Below are 21761 nucleotides of genomic sequence, written 5' to 3'. Positions count from 1 at the left end.
ATTATTTATATCCCTTACAGGAGTGAGATTGTGGAACAGCCTTCAGCTAAGGAGTATGGTAAGCAAACCTACTTGGTGTTAAATGAACTTGATAAACTTCTGAACAAATTTATATGACAAGCACTGGTGACAACAGGGGCTATCAGCCTTCCCAGGAGGTTTTCCTTCATTCTGCTTTCCTGTGACTTGACACAGGTTTAATTAATGGACGCAGACAGACCAAGAGTAAAAAATGGCCATGGTGAGGCTGTACATGCAGCAGAACTCCCCAGTCACTGTAAACCACACAGGAATGCTGGCTGCTTCCTGACCCTGGGACACAAGGCCTGCCTGATCACTTTGAAGTGACCCACCAAAAGTTGATGTTAAAAGAAGCAGCCAGAGAAAGATGCATAGAGATTTTTTTTTTGGTACCATAAGTTCACTGGTTACATATCACATGGCTTTGTAGAACTTCCCTGTTCCAGGCCAAGAGCCACAAACCGCTCCTCACCTACCTACAGCTCTCAAACGGTCAAAGACAGGATGTTTGTAGGTGGAAGAGGCCACCTGGAAGTGCCCATCTCATGCATGGCAGAGTGTTCTGGAAGTGTAGTAAAGATGCCATTGATACAGCACACAGACTGCTGTTCCACAGAAATTGTCTGCTGAAGCTATCCAGCAAGAATTGTTTCAATATTAGCGTTTTACTTTTGAAATTTATGCAGATAAGGAGAAGACAGAGTTTCTAAGGTAGATGCAGGGCACAAAAGATGAGGAGCTTATTGTGTGAATTCAAGTGCTCCTGCCTCCCCACTGCAGCTTGCAGCACAAAGAATTCTTTTTTAATTTCCTTTTCCTTTTTATCCCACAGCTGAGCTTTTCCTTTGGCTATTTCAGTCTTCTGTAAAGCTGACATCTGCAACTTTTTCCAGGCTTGGTACAACCCACAAAATCAACTGGTATTTTCTCCTGGACTAGGTTCTGAGGTGGTATTATTACTTTTATAAAGTGCTGAAATGATACTCTTCATAGAATTTGAAATCATGGTGTGAATAAATTGGCTAATTTACATTGACAATTTCAGAGAAATACGAGGAATGCATAACTGAGATCCTGGACTGCTACACTTAGGTACAGGGTCAAAACTCCATCATCTCTGTTCAAAGTCTAAATGATTTTGATGATTTTATATCAAATGTCTCTCCTTTTAACACTCCCTCTAATTTTTTTCCTTCTAAAACTTTCCTCTTATGAATCATTATTAAAGGAAAAAAAGGGTCTATACCAGCCAGTCTTTATGTGATTTCCCCAGATGGACCTTAGCTGCTCTCCAAACACTCCAGTGTACTCTTGCTTTAGATAATATCAGCTAGCATGGCAGAAATCTTGTATTTAAGCCAATAAAGCTAAGAGGTGTGATTTTGCATGAGGCAAAGTATGGAATGCTAACATCAGTTGGTGAGATTTAGCAACCTCCAGCAGAGAAGGTAAAACAAGTTGATGGAGTGCTTCTCCTCTACTCAATTCTGGTAATGATTCCCTGATTGTAATAGTATTTTCATTTTTTCATTGCCAGACCTCTTTCTCCTGCCTTTCTGTAGGAAATTTTCTTTTCTTCCTGGAAGAATACCTTTTCTTCACTTAAATGTCTCCTAACACTAATTTATCCGTAAAAGCTTAATGATATGAGAAGGAAGCAATTAAAATTATGAATTTAGAATCCATGAACAAAATCTGCTGATTTACAGACTGTGCACTTCCAAAAGGACAGACTCCCTCCATCTGGTATCTGTAGCGAATACATTTATCTTATACTTAAAACATTTATCTTTCATGATAAACCAAACTTATTTCCCAGACTCTTCCAAATGATAGCTTATGAGTTACCAGCAGCTCCTAGCTTTGCTCATTAAGAACAAATCATTCTCGAACATTGCCAATTTTCTTGACTACACTGGCTGGTGTGCATTTTTACCAAGACAAGACACTTTCCCATACCTCTGTCTTTAGACAGAATTGCCAGTTGTGTCTTTTCAATCATTTCTGTAGACTTTTCTTCTACTTTATGTATCTTTAACTAGCATTAAAGTTGTCATTTAATCTGTCATACATGTACGTCTATGTTGGAGACATACTCTGCTATACAATATAAACACTATCACACTTTATGCTTCAATTACCATTTTTATTAGGAACAGGGATATCACCCTTTCTATTGTGAACACAAAATAAGGAACAGAGTAGAATCATCAATCCAGAGATTTATGGTGGAATAAGCTTCAATAAAGATAAAAGACAGAAAATCCTGGTCTTTAAACTCTCTGCCTTAGTCCCCATCTCTGGAGAAGGGAAAAATAACACAACCGTATTTCAAGATTTGGTTAGGTATTGTCTGTAGAGATGAAAAAGTCTAACATTGAATAGCAAACATAAGATCTGTAGAGTGGTATTTCTACATTTTCTTTAACATGAGAATTTTTGCTGCAACTCAACACACTTTCTGCCACTACTTATCAAAAGTAAACATGGAGTTATTGTTCCTAGTATAGATGTATCACTACAAAAAAAACAGTCTCTTGGCCTAACACAGGACTCTGTAATACTGTCTTTTTCTAAAGAGTTCTTATCCCGTTGAAAAGTTCACTTCAACATGTCAGTTATTTTTGTTTAGAGATATTTTAACTTTTTGTTCCTGATGGAAGCTAATTAGAAATATGAGAACAAGAGGTTAAACATACATCTGGTCTCCCTATCTAACATAGAGGTTTATCTTTTGCGTATTGTTGATGAGAATTTAGAAGGGGGGCACAAAAGAAAAGAAAAACTTCCCTGCCCTAACACTTGTATATTTTTCTGTTAGGAAAACAGCAGCCTCCATTTCTCATTTGACATATGAAATAGCTGTTGCCATAAAACCCTGTATTTTTCAGCTTTGTGTTTAATTGTTGGAGCCAAGAAAAGGAGGTGAAGAAATAAGACAGATCTTACTTGAGCTGACACTGTTTAAAAAGTAGGCTATGGCAAGCATGGCTCTCATTATATTTAAGTGAATTAGTCTGTTTCCTTTAAAAAAGGAGTGGGGGGGGGAGAAGGAGAGATTAACAAGCCACCAAGGGCCTGCTGTAAGATTTTGACACTTTTAGTGTCTTGTGACATATGACTTGCGAGTGTCAGCTCTCCTTCAAAATCAGAAAACAAATCTACCATTTGTATAGGAAATGCAAAAAAAAAAAAAAGTTAAAAAGTCAGTAGCAAAAAACTCTGCTACAAGGTCATGTTAACTAGGACTCATTAGCAGGGTCTTTATTGGAACAGAGGAATGAGATGAGTACTTTAACTGAGTAAACTCTGAAATTATTATTAGATATCTAGAAGTCCCTTCACATTTGTCATCCTTTGCTAGGCAAAGCATACGCTATGGTCCTCCTGAAGACATTATTGCAATGTATCCAAATACCACAATAATGACACAGATTTCTACTTATTCTCAAATTGTTTCACATGATGAGAGCTTTTACGTTGTAAGCTCAGTAGAGTGATCTCTCAGAGGTGTTCAGAAGAATAGCTGCACAAGGTTTATACCTGAGAATGTAAGTACGCTTTTCAGTTGTGGCCCTTACAGATTCTTTGGAACCTTCATCTTATGCAGTATATTAGTTGTTTCATCATGCAATCTACTCTAGCATTGTGTGTAGATGTGTAACAGGAGTTCTGCATGTAGAACTTCCATAGCTTGGCACACAAAACACATCTATGAATGAAGAGATATATATATGCATATTTTTATGACTGGCTACTGTGAAAAGCAGAAAGATTCTGGAACTACCATGAAAAAAATGTTTAGTTGAAAAACCAACAATACGAATATTAGAAAATGCCAAACTGAAGTTTATTCAAACATCAAAATTATGTTCCCAACCCCATTATGGACTCAATGAGAAGTGTCTGGTAACCTCAGTTATAACTTCTTATATTAAGCACAAGGTAACAGAAAGCAGTTAGCAGTTAGACGTTTTTACATATTGGTTTTGCTGCTCATCATTACAGATACTTCTTGAGTCTGCATTGGTGTGCGAGCATGTGTACTGGTACTCCTCACATCTTCAAGGATTTTAAACTGTGGTTAAGGTTTGGACGTCTCTGGATAACTAACACTTCCTCCATCTGCACAGCCGCATTTGTTTGTAGCATTGTTGAATTTAATAGTTCAGACAGACAGCACTAAAGATCTTCCTAAATATAGTCACTGTGATTTGCTTTTTTTTTTTTTTCAATTGCACTTTGGACACCGGAGTTACTATCATGCAGTGTGTACTGAAAAGCTACTTCAGTCTTTGTTATGCCCTGGGTTGAAAATGAAAAGGTTACATCTTGCTGACCTTTATGGTCTACTGTGTACATTTATAAAATCAGCAAAACCAAAAAGGGAAGAGTTCCACAGAAAAATTATAGGTATTTTACAATAGTGTTTGTCTCCCAATCCTCATCTTTGCAAAATGTTTCCTGTTTCATAAGCAGAATCAGCTGCAAGCAGAGTCCACAAATGCATGTGTGGCAGAACTGAAGGAATAAAGCAAGCATGGTGAATTTTGAGCAAATCTGGATAATGCTTTGAGGAATTATTTGGTGTGTGGTCTGAGGCAAGAAGCCACAGAGAGGCGGAAGTTAATCTTATGTACTCCCCAGCTGCAGATACATCTTTTTGAGAGCAGACTGCAGCAGGAGACAGAAGAAATGACCAAGAGACCAGATTAATACCACATGAGCCAAGTGTCAGCCTCATTATATGTGTTTTCACTAAAGTTGAAAAGACTTTAACTTGGATGGCTGTCATTTCAAACAGAAGTTGTGACATGTAAAAGTAACTGTAATAAATTAAACTGAAAGAATAATGTCTGTGGCACTAAAGGGGAAGTATCAATAATAAAAAAAAAATGGTAGGAAAAGAAATAAAAACCAAACAAATAATTCCAGTAGCTTAACTCCAACACATAGACAGCATTTCAGGGAAATTAAGTCAGTCCCAAAAATATATAATAGAGCCAAATACAGTAAATTTTAGGTGGAGATCATGCTCAGATTTCTTTGACTGATAGGCTTGACAGTAAAGAGAAGAGAGTGAAATTGCAATTATATTTTAATCCTTTAGTCATGGAAATTCTATAGATCCTTGAGCTGAAACATCCTAATGTTCATATCTGTAATGCAAAATAAATTTTGACATCACTCATGACTATAATGTTCATGCAGCACAACCAGACCTAGAGCTTAGCTTGACAGGATAGATCCAATTTGCACCCATGCTACTTGGTTAGGAGCTATTTTGCCGTTAAATTTACCATTATGCTATGCAATAAATTTGTTGAGTAATCTTGACAGAGAGCTTGCAAGAGAGGCGATAGAATTTTTTTTTTTTCTGGGGAATCTTAAGTTTTTTCTAGTCAAAAGGCAAACACCAAAGTCTGCTAGAGTTATGAAGCAGCCTACTCTTTCTTGTTCCATAAGAGGACAAAACTGCCCTTGCTATTCCTTATATCCAAACCTTTCTGCAAAAAGAGAATGATTACCCTCTGGGTGTTTTTTTTTTTCCTGGCACTCATCACAATGTTACTGGTGTGTTTCACAAATAATTTGTTTTCATAACACCCTTGCTTATGTAGGAAGTATTACTATCCTCATTTTATAAGCAGCAAAGAACTGAAGAGAGATTAGAGTCAAATACATTTATAAATGTTGGGATACGGTGGATAACAAACATATATAGGACCTGATATTTCATAATAGCTTACACTTTATGGCAGTCCCTATACTCAAAGTTTAGTTCCTGACAAATTCTGACAAATTGTTCAGTCTTCTTCCCTCTCTCTAAGCAGATTCCTCCTCTGCGTTGCTTGATCATCAGTAGGAAAAGAACAGGGAACTCAGAAGACGCCCCCCAGTCCCCTTCATGCCCAGGGTATCTTCACAGCACATGGTTAAGGACATGAGCCTTTAGTTTCCCACAATCCCACAACATTATACCATGCATTTAAGTCTTGTTTTGATAAAAAAGATAATAAATCCATTGTGGACATCAACAATCTTTCTGAAATTCAAAAAACCCACAAACTGTTCTACAAAGAAAGCTGTTGTTGGACCTTTTATTTCCCAACCAATTTAGTTGCAACCTTGACGGAGTAGCAGTCCTCTGAGGTATAACATCCAACTGAAACACATTTCCTCACCCAAAGCCCTACAGTAAGGTATTTTGTACACTGCATTTACTAATAGTAATCTTTCTATGTCTTCCATACAGTGATCTTAAAACGTTTTTAGTGATGTCAGTGGGTTCAATTTTGTAGCTCCTCAATACAGAATTATAATCAGCTTTTAAGCAATTGGTAGTCACTGCTCTTGACTGGTTTATGCCATATGAGAAAACGAAGTACCAAGGAATAACTAAGTAATATATAGGTGTTACATAGTCTAAATGCCATGGGTTCCAGTTACCACTGGAACCAGGTTCCAGACTGGGTTCCAGTTACCACTCCTCAGGTTATTCAGGCACATGAGGTTGTGAGAGAAACGGTCCATTTCTCTAAATAGTACTTCAAGCAGAGATTCTTGTTAGTACTGTCCCCCTCTCCCTGTCCTGCAGTATCTCCCGCTGTATGTTGGCAATGGGAAACATCATCATTGACAGGATGGATAGAATTGCAAGTCTGCATGGTTTCAGCATCTCCCTCTGTCCCCCTTGGCCTGGGACTAGGGCTGACCACAAAGCAAAACCCAAGGGAAGCAGCAAAACTGCTTGAATTGAAACCACTTGTGGGCCCCAGAAAGGGCATAATTTGCACCTCCCAGTGCTAACCTTAGTAATTTTTTTTTTTTTAGCTGCTTAGGATGTTGAAATTATGCATTGCCTTAAGAAGTGAGTCATTGCTGTTGTGTGTGCTCATTGGTGCTTGGAAGCAGAGATGATGCTGGTCTGTGAATAAAAGCTGACAGACATGACAGTAGATGTTACTCTTCATAATAATCAGCGTACTTGCACAACATGTGCCTTCATCCAGCATCTTCACCTGTAAGATGCTGAAACAATAATAATTTCCTTCTATTTCTTACATGCTATTCACTTTCCAAGCTATTTCTGTCAGAACCAGGTAAAGCGATAATTTAAAGAGTTTGCAGTAGTTTGGATGTCCAGTTGTACATCAGAACACCTGGGTGAAACTCACCTTGTACTGACTTTCTGCTCCAGTTTACACACAGTGATGCCTTAGCCCGGCCCTTCAGCCAAATTACCTACTGTTGAGCCAGCTACCCAGTAAGGGTAGCACCAAAACCACACATGTATCTTTTATGGGAGGAGGTTATCTTTTCAGCATCTGAAAAACCAGCTGAGCAACCAGGCCTAGACCTTGAAGCAGAGTAACAAAAAGCGGCCACAACTCAGCTCACATGGTTAGCTCTAGACTCGTTCTGCTGCTTCTTTTCATATTAACATTAGGTTTGCAGTTATGGACCTCAGTGAGCACACAGTTTATGTATTGCAGTTATTAGCACGAATGTTTTGACAAAGGAAAAGTGTCCTGTCATCAGAACGTGGTCCAGAGCACTGCTCTGCTTCCCCTGAGACAGGGGAGAAGGACACAGCGAAGTCAGCTAAGGTTACAGTTCAGGAGAAGGTTTTCATTAGCCTCCTTGCCTGCATGGGACAGGTGCCACAGGTACAAGATGCTTCATGTGGATAAGAGAGGTACTTCCAGATTGACATGGTTTACGCTTTTAATGTTTACCTCCAGGAAAACCTGGCAGGAAGAAATAACTATCTAGGAAATACACAGAGATCAATCTTTGTTCTGTTGAAGTCAAAAGGCTGTCTCAGTGAATATCAGGAGCTTTAGCATCTCCTAAAATATCTGTAAATGTATGAAAAGAAGGCACTAAAACGTCAGTCTTATCAAATCCACTTCATATTAAACACAATCATCCTATCCCTATTCTAAAGCATATGTTCCCTTGTCACTGTAGTAACAGTTACTGAACATATGGACTTGTAGCTATATAACTACTTCCCATCTTAAAAATAAGCTTACAATGTATGACATATTTGATAACACTAAACAACAGTCATAAAAATACCCTATTCCACCCTCAAAAGATTAAAACACTTAGAAATTTAAGATATCTTGATGTCCTTCGAGTGTATGCTTCTCATAAAAAATGTTGTGGATGATACTAGCATAGTGAAAAATCGAAAAAAACCCAACCAACCAAAACCCCAACTTTTTTCTTCTGTAACACAGGTTTGCTTGTGGCTGCTTTAAATAGCTCGTTACTTCCAAAGGTAAGTTCACCCACCTTTCTACTTGACATTAGGAACAAAGCAGGTTATCAATCCTCTCGAAGAGGGTAACATGAAGAAGAGAATCCCAGAGCATGTACCAGTTAGTATCCATAGAATAGGGTCAAAGAACACACAATGAAATTGGGAGTGGGAAGAGTTTATATTCCCATGCTGATTACACGGTTTTAGACAAATTCAACAGGCACCTTAACGGCTTCACATGTTCAGGCTCTGAGCAAACCGATGATGCAGTGAGATGAGACAGGACAATTCAACATCACTGATGGTCCACAGCTGCCCAAAGGGTAAGTCATGCTCCCCCTCATGACACATGCTGCCCCTATTTCTTTCTTGTCATCCTTTCCAGGGTTGCTCTGGCACTCGTCACACTTCCCAGCCCCTTCCTCTAATGCGGGCACAATATCATTGATTTATGCTCAGCCTCCACTTAGCACCATGCCTTAATTCCAATTAAACAACATCCTGAATGCTTCCAAAATGCTTCAATGTTCCCTCCCCAACTCCCACACACACTGACTACAGCTGCACAGATGTGCATCGGAAACCAAAAAGAAAACTTATATTGCCTTTATTCTATGCAATGTTTCAACCTTTAATACCAGTGGCAGAAAAAGGAAGAGCAATTAGACTCCTCAGGGCTCCTATTTTCACTTCTGCTCCCCATGTAGAAAGAGGAGTCAGGAACTGCAAAAAACAACTAAGTTTATCGTCCTTCACATACGTTTTCCACCATGAAAGGCATAAGCATCATATTGCTTTACTAGATCAAGGTTTATGAAAGATCTGATCTTTATTTTTTTATATAAAATTCATGAGCATTTATGTTTCTAGTATCCATAGCTTTTTCCTGTCTTGCACAACACCAGAAATTATGGAAGGGGGTAGGGAGAAAAGGAATGAAACTTTTTGGTGCAGTTTCAACATTTCTTTTTTCCTGAAAGTCAGCTTCAATGTGTGTGAAAATTCCTCTTTAACTGTAGAAGATATACACTACTGACAGATTATTTAGAGGTAAATGTGAAAGGGGACAGGCTAATAATTCTTTAGTCTAACTATAAAATAGGGGAATGCTTTACAGCTGACACTGTGAGTATATCAACTCAGTAATTGGATGCACGTGTTAGTAGCAGTAAAAAGGCACTGTCCAGTTGTCCACCTTACATGGGAATCTACTTTGAGTGTATTCTTTGATTTACTGTTGCAATTAGAACTGAATGTTCAAAGAAAGAGCACAAGTGACCTAATTTAAAAACAAAGAGTGCCTTTAAAGCCATTATTTAGCGTGTGACCTGGCTCACTTAGAACCATTTCTTTCCCCTGCAACTTCCATTTGTTGCACTGTATTCATGAAGTAGCATAATCAGTTTTAATAATCCACTCAGCTAATGAATTCAGTTTTAATATCCATTCAGTGATTAAAGATTAACCCGCTTCCTCCTCACGCCTACCCTTGAAGATTTTAATTTCTCCATAAACACAAAGAGTTTGCCCAGGCTGACTTTTCAAAACGTCACATAACAGTGTTTCCTGTCTCCTTTGTACTATGTTGTAACTAACAGTGATATTTTACAACAAATTGGCACTAGAAACAGAAGCAATAAATACAGATAGGAAACGATCTTTCTAGTTAACAGAACTAATGGTTGCAAGTACCCCTGACTATTTTTCTGTGTTCAAAGCATATGAGCAATGAAAGGCTGCAACTTAATAAAATATTGCATCAAAATAAATTGTCAAAGCAAAAGAAGGAGAATTTGTTTGATAAGTACATACAGTAAGACTATCAGTACTAGTATACCTACCGATTGAGAAATATACATGTGCTGATGTTAACTAAATGCGTCCTCCATTTCTCAACTGATAATTTGGTTTTCATAGCCCAAAACAAGCAAAGGTTACTTTACCATGCAGTCTCATCAAGTTGACATTGGTTGCTGTACTGATAAATATTCAAACTATTTGTGCTGTTCAAATTGGCAAAGACGTCATTAGATGATAAATCCCAGAATACTAGGATAAGGTAGTTCAGTGTTTTATGGAGACTGCAAGCAACAGTACAAGTGTTCAAAATGTGCAAACTGAAACTTCAACTTGGTGCTATTATGGGGAAGAAGGGACTGTAAGAGTTTGGTTCAGAAAGCTCTTCAGAAAACTGAGAAAACAAACGAGAACAGGTCATGAAGGGAGCAATATAACAAATCCTGACTTGACCGAATAATTTCTCTGCTTTGCTGACACTATTTCTATCATCCCAAATAATAAACTTAAGACCAAAAATACAAAACTGTTTACAAAGATTTTTTTTTCCCTATTTAGAACCTTCCTTGTGCAATGATATTACTTGGACAGAGAAAAACTCAGGAATCTCACCATGACAGAAGATGTTGCCTTATGTTCATACAGGTACCTGCTATTTTTAACTTACAACAGCAGATTAGCAAGATTTGCGCATAGAAGGGTTTTTCCTTTCCCAAAATGAAAGGCTCTGTGGAATAAATGAAAACTCCCCTATTGCAGGATCTGATCTGACTCCCATTTGAAGTGAAAAGGCCCCTATTCACACACACAGCTCAAAGACATCTGAAAGTCATCTTAAAATGCCTTATTTCAAAACAGAGGATCTTATCCTACAAGTGAATGCATCCAAGATGTTTCAGAAGTGTAAGCACATTCTATAGTGCTCACTCAGCTAACGCGCTCTTCAAGGGAAGCTTTGACCGAGCCACTACCTGAGAACCCTTCCACTAATAGAGCAGCACGGCATCTACGAGCCTGCATGCCCTTTGGTTTCTTTCTTCTGAGGTTTTAAGAAGAACAAACTTCCAATTGCCCCTAACTCTTTCTTTCTTTGCAAGTGGCTATAAGTTAGATTTATGAAGACAAAAAGTCTTCTTACAACTGTATATTTTGAACAGATTTATGACAGGGCTACAGCATCAGCACGGAGGGTCCACAAGGCAGGAATGCAGTAAGGGTAACAGGAGAGTGTCATGTAGATGTTAAATAGTACAATTCTTTCCACATTCATAAATCCTAAGTGCCTAAGGTTGTATACAGATGGTTATAAATTATGTAACTGAGTTCTGCAGAGAAGAAGGAAAAAAAAAAAAAAAAGACTTAAAGTGAGAAATGATCTCCATAAGAACTTATACATTTCATATTAAAGAACCTAAGTTTCAAATTACCTCACTAAAACAGTATTATTTCCTATTTTAAGTCTTTTTGATAGGTGAAAAAATAAACCAGATCTCTATGGAGAGTAAACCAACAAAACTCATATGCCTGATAATCAGTCTTCAGAGAAACAGAGAAAAGTTCTCACATTAATTTACAAACATCAACTCATGAGGAGTTGATAACCCCAACCAGCTAGCTTAAAAAATGTTCAGTGGCAAAAGAATATATTTTACCAAGTATTCTGTTCTGGTTTGAGCTTTAGAGATGATGTTAAGGTACCTATCAAGTTTTATGACTTTATTACAATTGAGGTATAATCAGGAAACTGAGTATCAAACCGAGTATACTTAATCAACCCACGTTTAATGCTATTTTTATGTATATAACCCAATATATAGTACAAATCTGTATTTATATGTCATGTTCTAAGTGCACACCCTTAAAACCCTAATGTTCAGAATTCCTAGTAATTAGACTGTTTGTTTACAATCTTTTGGCCTACAGAATGAGGCTGAAAACTTTCTGCTATTAGTCACTATGTTGCTAATCTGATCCCACTAACTAAAGCAAACCAAAGGGACTTCTGCAGATCCTGAAGTTATTTATAAAAGATAATTCCATACCCAGGGGAAAAGCCTAGAATAGGTTAGCTCATGAGAAGTAGCTAATTATTTCATGCTAGGTTCCCCAACGAACACTCTTTCCCTGCAATTGTAGTGCTGTTGCACAGTTTGGATTAACCCACTTTGGATGCTAAGAAGGCCAATTGACAGCCTTCCAGCTGGTGTGAGCCTTTTAACTTTGCTTGAGCTGAATTAAATTAGCTCGTACAGCTGAGGATCCAGCCCCTTCTTGTCCACCTATGTCGAGCAGAAGTGACACCAGACAGTGGCTGTGCCGCCACCTACCGTAGGTTTTGAATAGCACTGCTTGGTCCAAAGCCTGCAGGATTCGCTCCAGCAATTCTTCCCACTAATATCCAGGCTTGGTGACAGAAACTCCACTCCCTAAACACGTACCTAAATAACGGCGTGACTCAGGCAGAACTCTCTCCGCAGACTGCAGGTTAGTTGCTGCTAATTAAGCATCACATATTGTGTTACCATTCTTCTGCTACTAAGATCTGTCCTGTAAATTTAAACTCTGTGTGCTTTACAGCACTATTAACCGTTGCCTCAAAAGTCAACTGAATACAGTATAGCACTCGAAAATACGTTCAAGTTTTCCTGAACCAGTTTATCATATATCATGTAGCCCAATGCATGTCACCCATTAAACCCAAAGAGTTTCACCATCTTCAGTAAAACTTTCTGTGTGCAAGTAAAGTCAGAAACTGCATACGTGCAGTTACCTCTCCATTTTAATATATGAAACAAGCTCCTCTTGGTCATCCCAAATCTCAGGTTATATTGAAAGCTTTTGTAATTGCTCTTTGGAGGCTTTTTGATTATCCTCCCTCCCACTCCCCCAGCAAGTACTTCAGTCACCAGAAAGCAGTTTAGCTCTCCTTATTCATGCATGTGAATGGCGCCATCAAGAACAGGGGGCAAGGGACTTCACAGCTGTGGTGCTGTGGGACTGCGTAGTAGTTGCACTTTGAGGACCAACTTCCAGATGTAAGGAACAAACAAACAAAACCTAAAAGTGTCCTTACTAGTGACAGACACCCTCCAGCTATACCAAATGATGCAAGTTCCCCCAGCCTCCTGTCAGCGCAGTCAGAAGTCACCTCTGTTCCCATTACCCTACAGGTAGAGAAAGGCTGATGGAATAGTTCCAAGCGATCAAGTTGGAAAACATCTCCCAGAGTGAGTTTTAATTTAGCACACTCTACACAATATTTACAGAGCAAATCTATGCTGCTTGAGCCATTTAAAGGCTGGACACTAAATTCTGTTTTCTGAATGTTTATTCTGACTTTCTCCAACTGTTCTTCTTACTTGACAGTGCTTAGTTGGCAACCAGCCACGAAAGCTGTTGTCTAATTACACAACATATCACAATCTTACAGCCCTATAGATAAGGCTTTACTGCAGCATAAATGAATTTTAAACATTAGCATATGAGAAAAAGACAATTAGCCTTCAAATTAGAATATTTCAAAGCCTTGTGTGTCAATAGTCATTATTATTTGTTTTAGAATGCATGGTTTTGAAAGAGGAACTTAAATATCCTTTAATGTTAAACAGGCTACAATTTAGTGGGCTGGCTGGCTAAGTCTTTACGCATGGCAAAAATCTATTCACATGTGAGTACGTATTTCAGACTGTTCTAAAGATACCGTATACTTGCATGCAATCAGTCCACTGGGGGATTGCGGCAGCATTATGATGGCACAGCTACACATGAGGTTATGAGAAGCATAGATTTTGTGAATCTCTTGCAACATGTTGCTACACAGACAGCCTTGAAATAAAGGCACAGTAAATATAGTCTCAAATCATCTCAGGCTATGTACTTTTACAGAAAACACAATTTCACGCTGCAAATTATAATGACTATTCAAGAAGAATATACAACTGTTTGACTTGATCTTCTGCTAACAAGATCCTAATTGTTTTGTATTTAAAGATGCTGTACAGTACGTCTGACTGATGTAAGTGCTGTTAGCAAGCTGCAAGTTCTAAAACGATGGGAGAACTTTCTTCACTGCACATAAAACTTGAAGGACAGGATACAGCTATGTATAATAAAGGCATTGTTTTGCTTTTATATGAAAAAAATTACATTCTCCTCTTTTTCAGTAGATACTCTGCAGATGTGACAATAACCATGACATTACCAAGAATGCCAATTCCCTTTCTGATGCACTCACTGGAAAACTCGGAAAAAAGAATCACACCCTATAGTTGCAGGGGGGTGTTCTTGCATGTCGACTGAAAGAGTAGAAAGATGTATGTGTGCATTTCAGTGTATTCTACGTCTTCTTGGCAAAATCTAGGAGAAGCTCATGCAGGCATGCAACTTTACTCACGGAACAGCTCTGCTGGCTAAGTGGGACTGCTCAGATGAGTACTTACTTCTCTGAGTACACTGTTGTCAGACTGGGCCCTTACAGCCTTCTCGGCACCAATGTCCTACACAGAATGGCTGGTGTGCTCAGAGATGCACACAAAGCTTTCAGAATCCCATTTTGGGGAAATTATGCTGTCCTCCTCCACAAATTAAAATAATCTAAGAAATACAGTGGTAGGACCTGATTCCACACAAATTCATCAAATGAAGCCTTCATCATAGCTCTGTTTTTCAAGAGTTTGGCTTTCTATGAAATACAGAAACAGAGGTGGTAAGATTCAGCTGCTTTGACATCTAAAGCTTTTACAAACATTAAGCTCAATGATAAAGTATGAAGTTGCAAGGTGGAGCAAGTGAAGTAGTGACATATGATGCAGCAGCCCTCTCCACCCTGTTTGTAAGCTAATGTTATGGGTGTTTAACAGAAATACAGCTGAATTGTTTGCTGAACCACTCCACATTTTACACATTAGCTATCAAGGGATCTACTTAAGTCGCTTTAAGTTGTTTTAATTTAACAGAGGATTTATCCCCAGGTTTATCTGGATTTACATAAAACAACCCAAGAACCAAAACGTGGTTCTCCACCAGCGAAGCAAGTCAGAGAATTTCCTCCAACGCTTGCATAACAGAGCTTACTTTCTCAGCATGCTCCTATAGCGGGATGCAGTCACTTAAGAGTTACAATGCAATATATTGTGATTTACTACAGTTACTTCAATTTGAGATTGCACAGGCAGGAAAACCGAATAAAGGTTACGTTTCCAGCACTGACAGCCAAAAATGCATTACCAGAAGCATGCTGTTAGTAACAGCCTAATTAGTACTACAGAAAAGCTCGAAACTACAGCCATGGAAACCGCCATATGACTTTTACTTTGAAATAATTTCTTTAAAAAAAATAAATAAATAAAAAACACGACAATGAAATGCGTGTGAGGTCCGTGCGAAGCCAGCCCCAGATGTTGACAATGGAGCGGGTAGCGGTGCAGCGGCGCTGCCGCCCGGCAGCGGCGGGGCGCACGCCCGGGACGCGGCGGGCATCGGCATCGCCTCACCGCCGGCTGCTGGGCACCCCCGCGGCAAGGAGCACACCCGGGAAAAGGGGATAAAAGGAGAGAAACACCCCCCCCCACCGCCTCTGCCCTTGTTCCGGGCTCGGGGAGGAGGGAGCGAGGAGCAGACAGCTCTTGTGTGTGTGTGTGTGTGTGTGTGTGTGTGCGTGTGTGCGCGGGGGAAATCGATGCATTGTTTCCATACAGCGTTCTCGTCAAGGCACTTTAATGACAGGGGATAATGATTTTCAGATTCGGGAGACAATGCCCCCCCACGCACACGCTCCGCGCCACATCCTTACAAATCTTTCTAATTTGCTTTTCTGCCAGGCAGAGAAACAAACTGTGCTCCGTTTGCAAAACAAATGTAGTAACCGGAGAGATGCGCGGACAGGGGCTGGCGGGGAGCGGCGTCCCGGAGGAGCCCACCCCACCTCTGCCCCGCGCCCCCTCCCCGCCGAGGCGCCACCTTCCCCTTCCCTCCCCGGCGAGGGGGCTCGGGCGCGGCGGGAGCGGGGCCGCCGCCGCCGCCGGGGCGCTCGGGGAGGGGAGGGGACCGGCAGCCGCTGCCCGGCATCGCGGCGGCAGAGCGGTACTTACTGAAGGGGCAGTTCTCCTTCTTGGTGCCGCTGACCTTGCCGTTCTTCTCGATCTTGAGAAAGTACTTGTTGTAAGAGTAGAGCTTCCTCTTGCGCACGTCTCCTTGGAGGTGATTGTAGCTCCGCACGTGTCTCCCCGCACTGGAAGGAGAGGAGAAGGACGAGGGGAAGGAGGAGGATGATGAAGAAGAAGAGTTGGTGGCCTCCGGGGACAGCATGTCCTGGCCGAGGTCATGGCAGGTGACAGGCACAGAAGACACCAAGAAGAGCAGCAGCAAGCAGCAACAAGGCAGGTGGGAAAAGGCTGAGGCACCATTTGTCAGTATCCATTTGCACATTGTACTGAAACTCTGGGCGCTGGAAAATGTCTTATCAAATGAAACATACTGGAAGGGTAAAACCCGGTAAAAGGCAAGTGGAGAGCCGGTGGTTGCTGCTTCTGGTTAGATCCCTCTGAGCTCTGATCTGGCCTGAAGTAAGTGCACCAACATCCATAACTCAGGGGACAAATCGCCTCAGAAGTTGCTGCCTTTTAATCCTTCGAGTCCTCCCTCAGAAAAAAGAGCTGTTGGGTTTTTTGGGGGGGTTGCTGTGGTTAATCCTCTTTCCTTTTTCTCTTCCCCACCCCACCCCCCACCACATACACACACACTCCCCAACCTGGTTTGAGACTTCCCAGTAGTTATTTTGTTCTCTTCCTCACTCCTTTCTTCACCATCTTAGATGCAGAAAGGTCTGAAAAATAGATGACAGCAAAGTGAACAACAACAACAACAACAACAAAAATAAATAATAACCAGCGGAAAGGGGTGCTGTAAGGGATTTTTCACACATACCCCTTTACACACACACACACGCACGCACTCACACTTTGTGGCTTTGCACCTTCTTCTGATCCCCACCCCCTTGCCTTTTTGCAAATCCCCAACCAGTTGCACAACTCGTCCTTTCTCACTGACAACCCCAGAGGAGGCAGTTTCTTTGTTTTGCTTTGAATTCTCCAGAACAGTATTTAAAAAAAAAAAAAAAATCCAAAGAGAGAGAGAGACCAAGAAAGAGAGAGAGGGAAAAATCCCAACTTGTCTCCCCCCACTTCCCTTCCTTTCCCTCCCCCTTTGGTTGTAAACAGGTTGGAAGCTGTAGCCTAAATGTCAGCGATTACAAGTCAGAGGTGGGATGTGCCTCTGGTGGTCAACCCTTATTTGCAGGGGGTCAAGCGGCGGTGGGACATCTGAAACCCTTCTGCAGCGGGAGCGAGCGGTGCCTGCTGCGGAGGGGGCCTCGGGAGCTGCCCTTGCTTCCTCCCGGGCTGCGGCGGCAGCAGCAGCCGCCGCCTTCGGCTGGCTGCTAATTGCTCCTAAAGCGTTCTTCTCCTGCGAGAGCCGGCCACCAGCATGGCTTGGAGACTCATGCTTTACTAATTTCCCTGTCTTCCAGGCTGAACCAATCCCCTGTAGGGAGGCTTCACTCCCCCTTCACCACCACCCCCCAACCAAAAAAAAAAAAAAAGAAACTTGTTTTCTAGCGGAGGATTTGATTTTATTTTTTTGGCAGTGAAGTGCTTGAGAAAGCCACCTGGAGCTTGTTGCCTGCTAGATCTCCCCCTCCCCCCCGCTGGAGGAGGGGTTGAGTGGAGAGGTTGGAAAAAAGTATATACTACAGGCAGACCCTGGAAAAGCAGATTATATGGTGGTCAGAGAGAGTAAGAAGGGAAGAGACATAATTAGCTCCTTTTCCTTCTTCTTTGCCAGCTTCCATGGAGGTCTTTCTCCCTCCTTTAATGAATCACTGATTTCTCGCTTCCGTTGCTGAAATAAAAAGTTCACACTTTAGCCTGCTCTTCCTTTTAAGCCTCTCAAGATTTATTGTGCCTCTTTCCCCACCCTCACCCTCCTTGTCTCAAAAGAAATCAGGGCCCTAAATGACCATTTTCTAATTGCTAACATGAGTCATTTACTGAATCACGCGTCTGACTTCAAAGCAAAAGGGGCTTTATTGGGATTGCAAAGGTTTCCCCATAAAATCTGTCTGAATATTTTGCTGGTGTTTTTTTTTTTTCTTTTTCTTAAACTAATGCAGTTTCCTTTGCCAGAAAGAAACAAATTTTCCATTTTCAAGGCTATTTTAAAGTGATTTTTCAAGCTATTATTTTCCGGGAGGGGTGTATGTAGTTGGTTTTTCCTTTGATTCCATCTCTCTGAATGGATTTGTCATTTCACATACTGAATGTTATGACAGATTCATATTTCTAGCTCATCACTGAACTGTCAACTTTCCCAGTAATTAACAGGCATCTTCCATATGATGTACTATCTTTTAACACCAGAATGAGGGATCAGGGACTGACAGGATATGGGCAGCATGCAAGAAATTAAATTTTGGTTCAGTATTTAGTATTGTAAAATAACTGTTTTGGAATGCAAGTAGGTGGAACATTCGCTAAGAGAATGGAGTAGCAGAGAAGTGAAGCAGTACAGAAAGACAGTGAGTAGCTCAATATGTAAACCTAGAACTTTTTTGAAATAGAGGCAGTTTAATAATGCAGATCAGTGGAATGCAATGGAAAACTGCCTATGCAATTACAGTTGGCATTTGGAGTAAATCTTAATTTAAACAACAAAAATGCAGAAAAGAACAAATGGTTCTAAAATTAGACTGATTCATTAGATTAGGATGTTAAATATATTGTTAACTTCACAACAGAAATTAGAAATGATTTTCTCCAATTATGGTGTTTATTCAGGAGAGAGTCGGCTCCTAAATTTATGTGTTCAGCTTCTGGGGGTGACATTTAAATAGCCTTAAAAATGAAACCATTTAATGTTAGAATCAATATGTTTTATGATGTTGTTTATGGTACTTCAGAGTATTTATTCTGCGTGTATTTTCACTGAGTGCAAAGCATTTCAGTTTTTTTTTTTTGTGACTCTGATTTAGGCTTTCCTTTTGTGGCAACTAATAAAAAAAAAAGAAATAAAACCAAAATGAAAGGCAAAAGCCTACTTTCTGGTAAATACCTGACAGCTTACATGTATGTCTGCAAAACTGATGTCAATGTTTGCTTGCTGTCTAGGTCCTGAAGGGTACAATACGGTATTTCTAAAATTGCAGTTCTTTTGAATCCGTCAGCTTAAATCATAAATAATTACTATAATGTCTTATACATTTGAAGAAACATTTCATTTTTTCTCTTTTTCCTGTCAAGTGCTGGAAAATACAATGAATCGTCCTTTTAGGATCTCTGGTGGCAGGACAACATAGTAGTGTGGGGGTCAAACACATACATTTAACCCCTGATCATTAAAAAAATAGGTACCATTTTTAGTTTACGCAAGAAGAGTTCTGCTTAGACATGTTTCTAGCTTCTGATTGGTTGTATGTTGGTTGTAAGATCTTGTGGTTAGGAGCAAACCCAACATATCTGGAATTTTGTATTGGATCTTCTTCTGCCAGGTGCAATATTCAGTGCAGTACTTAAAACTACTACAACGCATAGAGTCCTTTTCTATCCCGTGCGATGACAGGGAGGGCATTTACAAAACAGAGTCCAAATGAAAAGCTGACATAGCTTTTTAGATTATATCTCATTCTTTTTTCTACTTTCTGTATAGCCTTTCTTTTATAGCACAGTTGAATCCCTAAATACCCCACTACTTTGTATTGTCAGGTCACCTCTTAGGTTAGCCTGAGAAAGCCTGAGAAAAGTTCCACAGGAAAGATGCGCTATTTAACGGAATTCAATCTGTCCCAATAGATTTGAATCACTAACATAAATGTATGAATGTAGATTATATCTCTGTAATGAGGCCTGAATCATTCTCAGTTACTTCAAAGGACTGAAATTCAACCTTCCTTTTTAGCAGCAACAATCAGACCTTAATGGGTTCCTTTATTAATTGTTCCATTGCTAAGCTTGAAAAGCAGCTACCTTCAGTACGGGTCTTGGACTAGAAATGGTACCTGCTGCTTCTAAAACAGTGTTTCTGTTTTGCCTTTTACTCGCTCTAAGATTCTGTGAAAAGTTTCCTGCGCTGCAGTTCTATAAATGCTGAATTACACTGACCTATCCAGAATGAAATAAAGAAAACCCTTTCTAAAAAATTTCTAAAATACCTTTTAAGAATTTTCTTTTCAGGCTGTTTTCTTTCCAAAGAATGTTCAGGGAAATTAATTGCACACATGAATTTTAATGTAAAATAGTCTAAACAAAATACTTTTTTGTTACTTGTAGCAATAGCTTATGTCATCTTTCTGTCTTTTGATTAGCAAGGAGGGTTGTTTTGAGATTTTTTTTTTTTGTGTTTTTTTTTTTTTTTTATTTCCTTACTAAGTAGATGACTTGAATCAGAGAAGGAATATTTTAAGGTAGTTGGAATAGATTTTTGCCTTGTATGATTTTCCTTCAATGGGTTGTTGTCTTTTCTGATGTTGTAACCAAGTTCTGCCTCTGCCTTTGAGTGTTAAAATAGTCAGCTCACTCTCAGATGTCACCAGCCCCTCAGTTTGAATTGCTAGATAGCAATCATGAACATTTGCTGCTTCCAGTATGATGGATATGCATCTTCTGGTCATGGGACCCAATTCTGTTCTTATCCAAGGTGTTTGGAAATTTGACAGTGATTTCATTGAGAGAAATTTGGGCCAAGAATGTCACTGCCAGCGAGGCAGATCTGCCAGAAATGAGGTGAGGAATGCCAAGTGCCAGCGACAGCTCAGATGGCTCCTTCTATATGTCAGTTCTGAACTGCGTAACTTGGTAGTGTTATAAAACACAAGCCTTGGTTATAAAGAAAAGGCAGTGGCACATAGTGTCCACAGTCACCAACCAGTAATGAGACAAGCTGTTTGACTTGAGATGCAGTGCTACCTGCTGAAATTTTTCCGTTGTGGAGTTCACGCCCACCAACAGCAGGGACTGAAGGCCATTGCATTTCAGCTGGATAAAGTATGTCCTAAAGTTTGAGAAAAAGATCATCATTACAGCTGATTATTTTTTTTTTTTAGAAATCTGAAAAAACAGCATCATTGTATTTATCTCTATTTTTCACCATTTTGTGTACCTCCATGTCATTTAAAAAGTGTCAAAATACTCGTATTCTAATTTCAAAATACTCGTATTCTAATTTCATGTATAGAATGAGGTATAAAATAAGCCCTTAAGTTGTCAAAGATCAAGACTGAAGGCGGTGTAACTCACTTGTGTGTATGAAGCTGGAATAAGACATATAAAATCAGAATACTGTTTTAGCTGCCTGCAGTGGGATTTGGTAGTGTCTGGAGCATGCTCCTTGGCTCCTCTGTTCGTGCTCCTTTCCAACTAAGTATCCACAACTGTAGAAGAACTCGAGCAAGAGTTAATAGCAGAGGTTAACAAAATGCTTGTTTCAGCATTTCTTTTTTATTTCAAAATGACTTGGCTTTCTAGATCAGACATAACAACAGACACGTGCAAAATGAGCCTGAGATAACCAAAACGTAGTTCATCCAGAGCTGGTTCCACCCAGCCTATGGAGTCACTGGTGAGAATGGCCAAGTGCCCTGCCCAGGCTGAGGCGAGTCCTCGGGAGGAGTTAAATGATACTC

General features: G+C 40.0%; 1 protein-coding gene across 3 annotated transcripts in view; it reads right to left on the bottom strand.

Annotated features, from left to right (window-relative positions):
* The window catches only part of FGF10 (fibroblast growth factor 10), a 67909-nt gene extending 50351 nt beyond the window's left edge, over positions 1–17558 (bottom strand). The window contains exons 1-3 of one of the 3 annotated variants that reach the window (XM_063320964.1): positions 17341–17558; positions 16839–16913; positions 16180–16743 (exon numbers count right to left, since the gene is read on the bottom strand). In XM_063320964.1, coding sequence (XP_063177034.1) covers positions 16180–16516 — 337 coding nt within the window. In that variant the 5' untranslated portion in view covers positions 16517–16743; positions 16839–16913; positions 17341–17558. Of the gene's footprint in view, positions 1–16179; positions 16796–16838; positions 16914–17046; positions 17064–17340 lie in introns of those variants that run through there. The other 2 variants (XM_063320965.1, XM_063320963.1) reach the window with 2 other exon arrangements.
* Positions 17559–21761: the final 4203 nt, after the last annotated feature.

This window comes from Chroicocephalus ridibundus, chromosome Z, assembly GCF_963924245.1.
Source record: "Chroicocephalus ridibundus chromosome Z, bChrRid1.1, whole genome shotgun sequence".
In the NCBI taxonomy this organism is placed as follows: domain Eukaryota; kingdom Metazoa; phylum Chordata; class Aves; order Charadriiformes; family Laridae; genus Chroicocephalus; species Chroicocephalus ridibundus.
The sequence above is the reverse complement of the archived record's forward strand: the minus strand, read 5'-3'. Positions and strand labels throughout refer to the sequence as shown.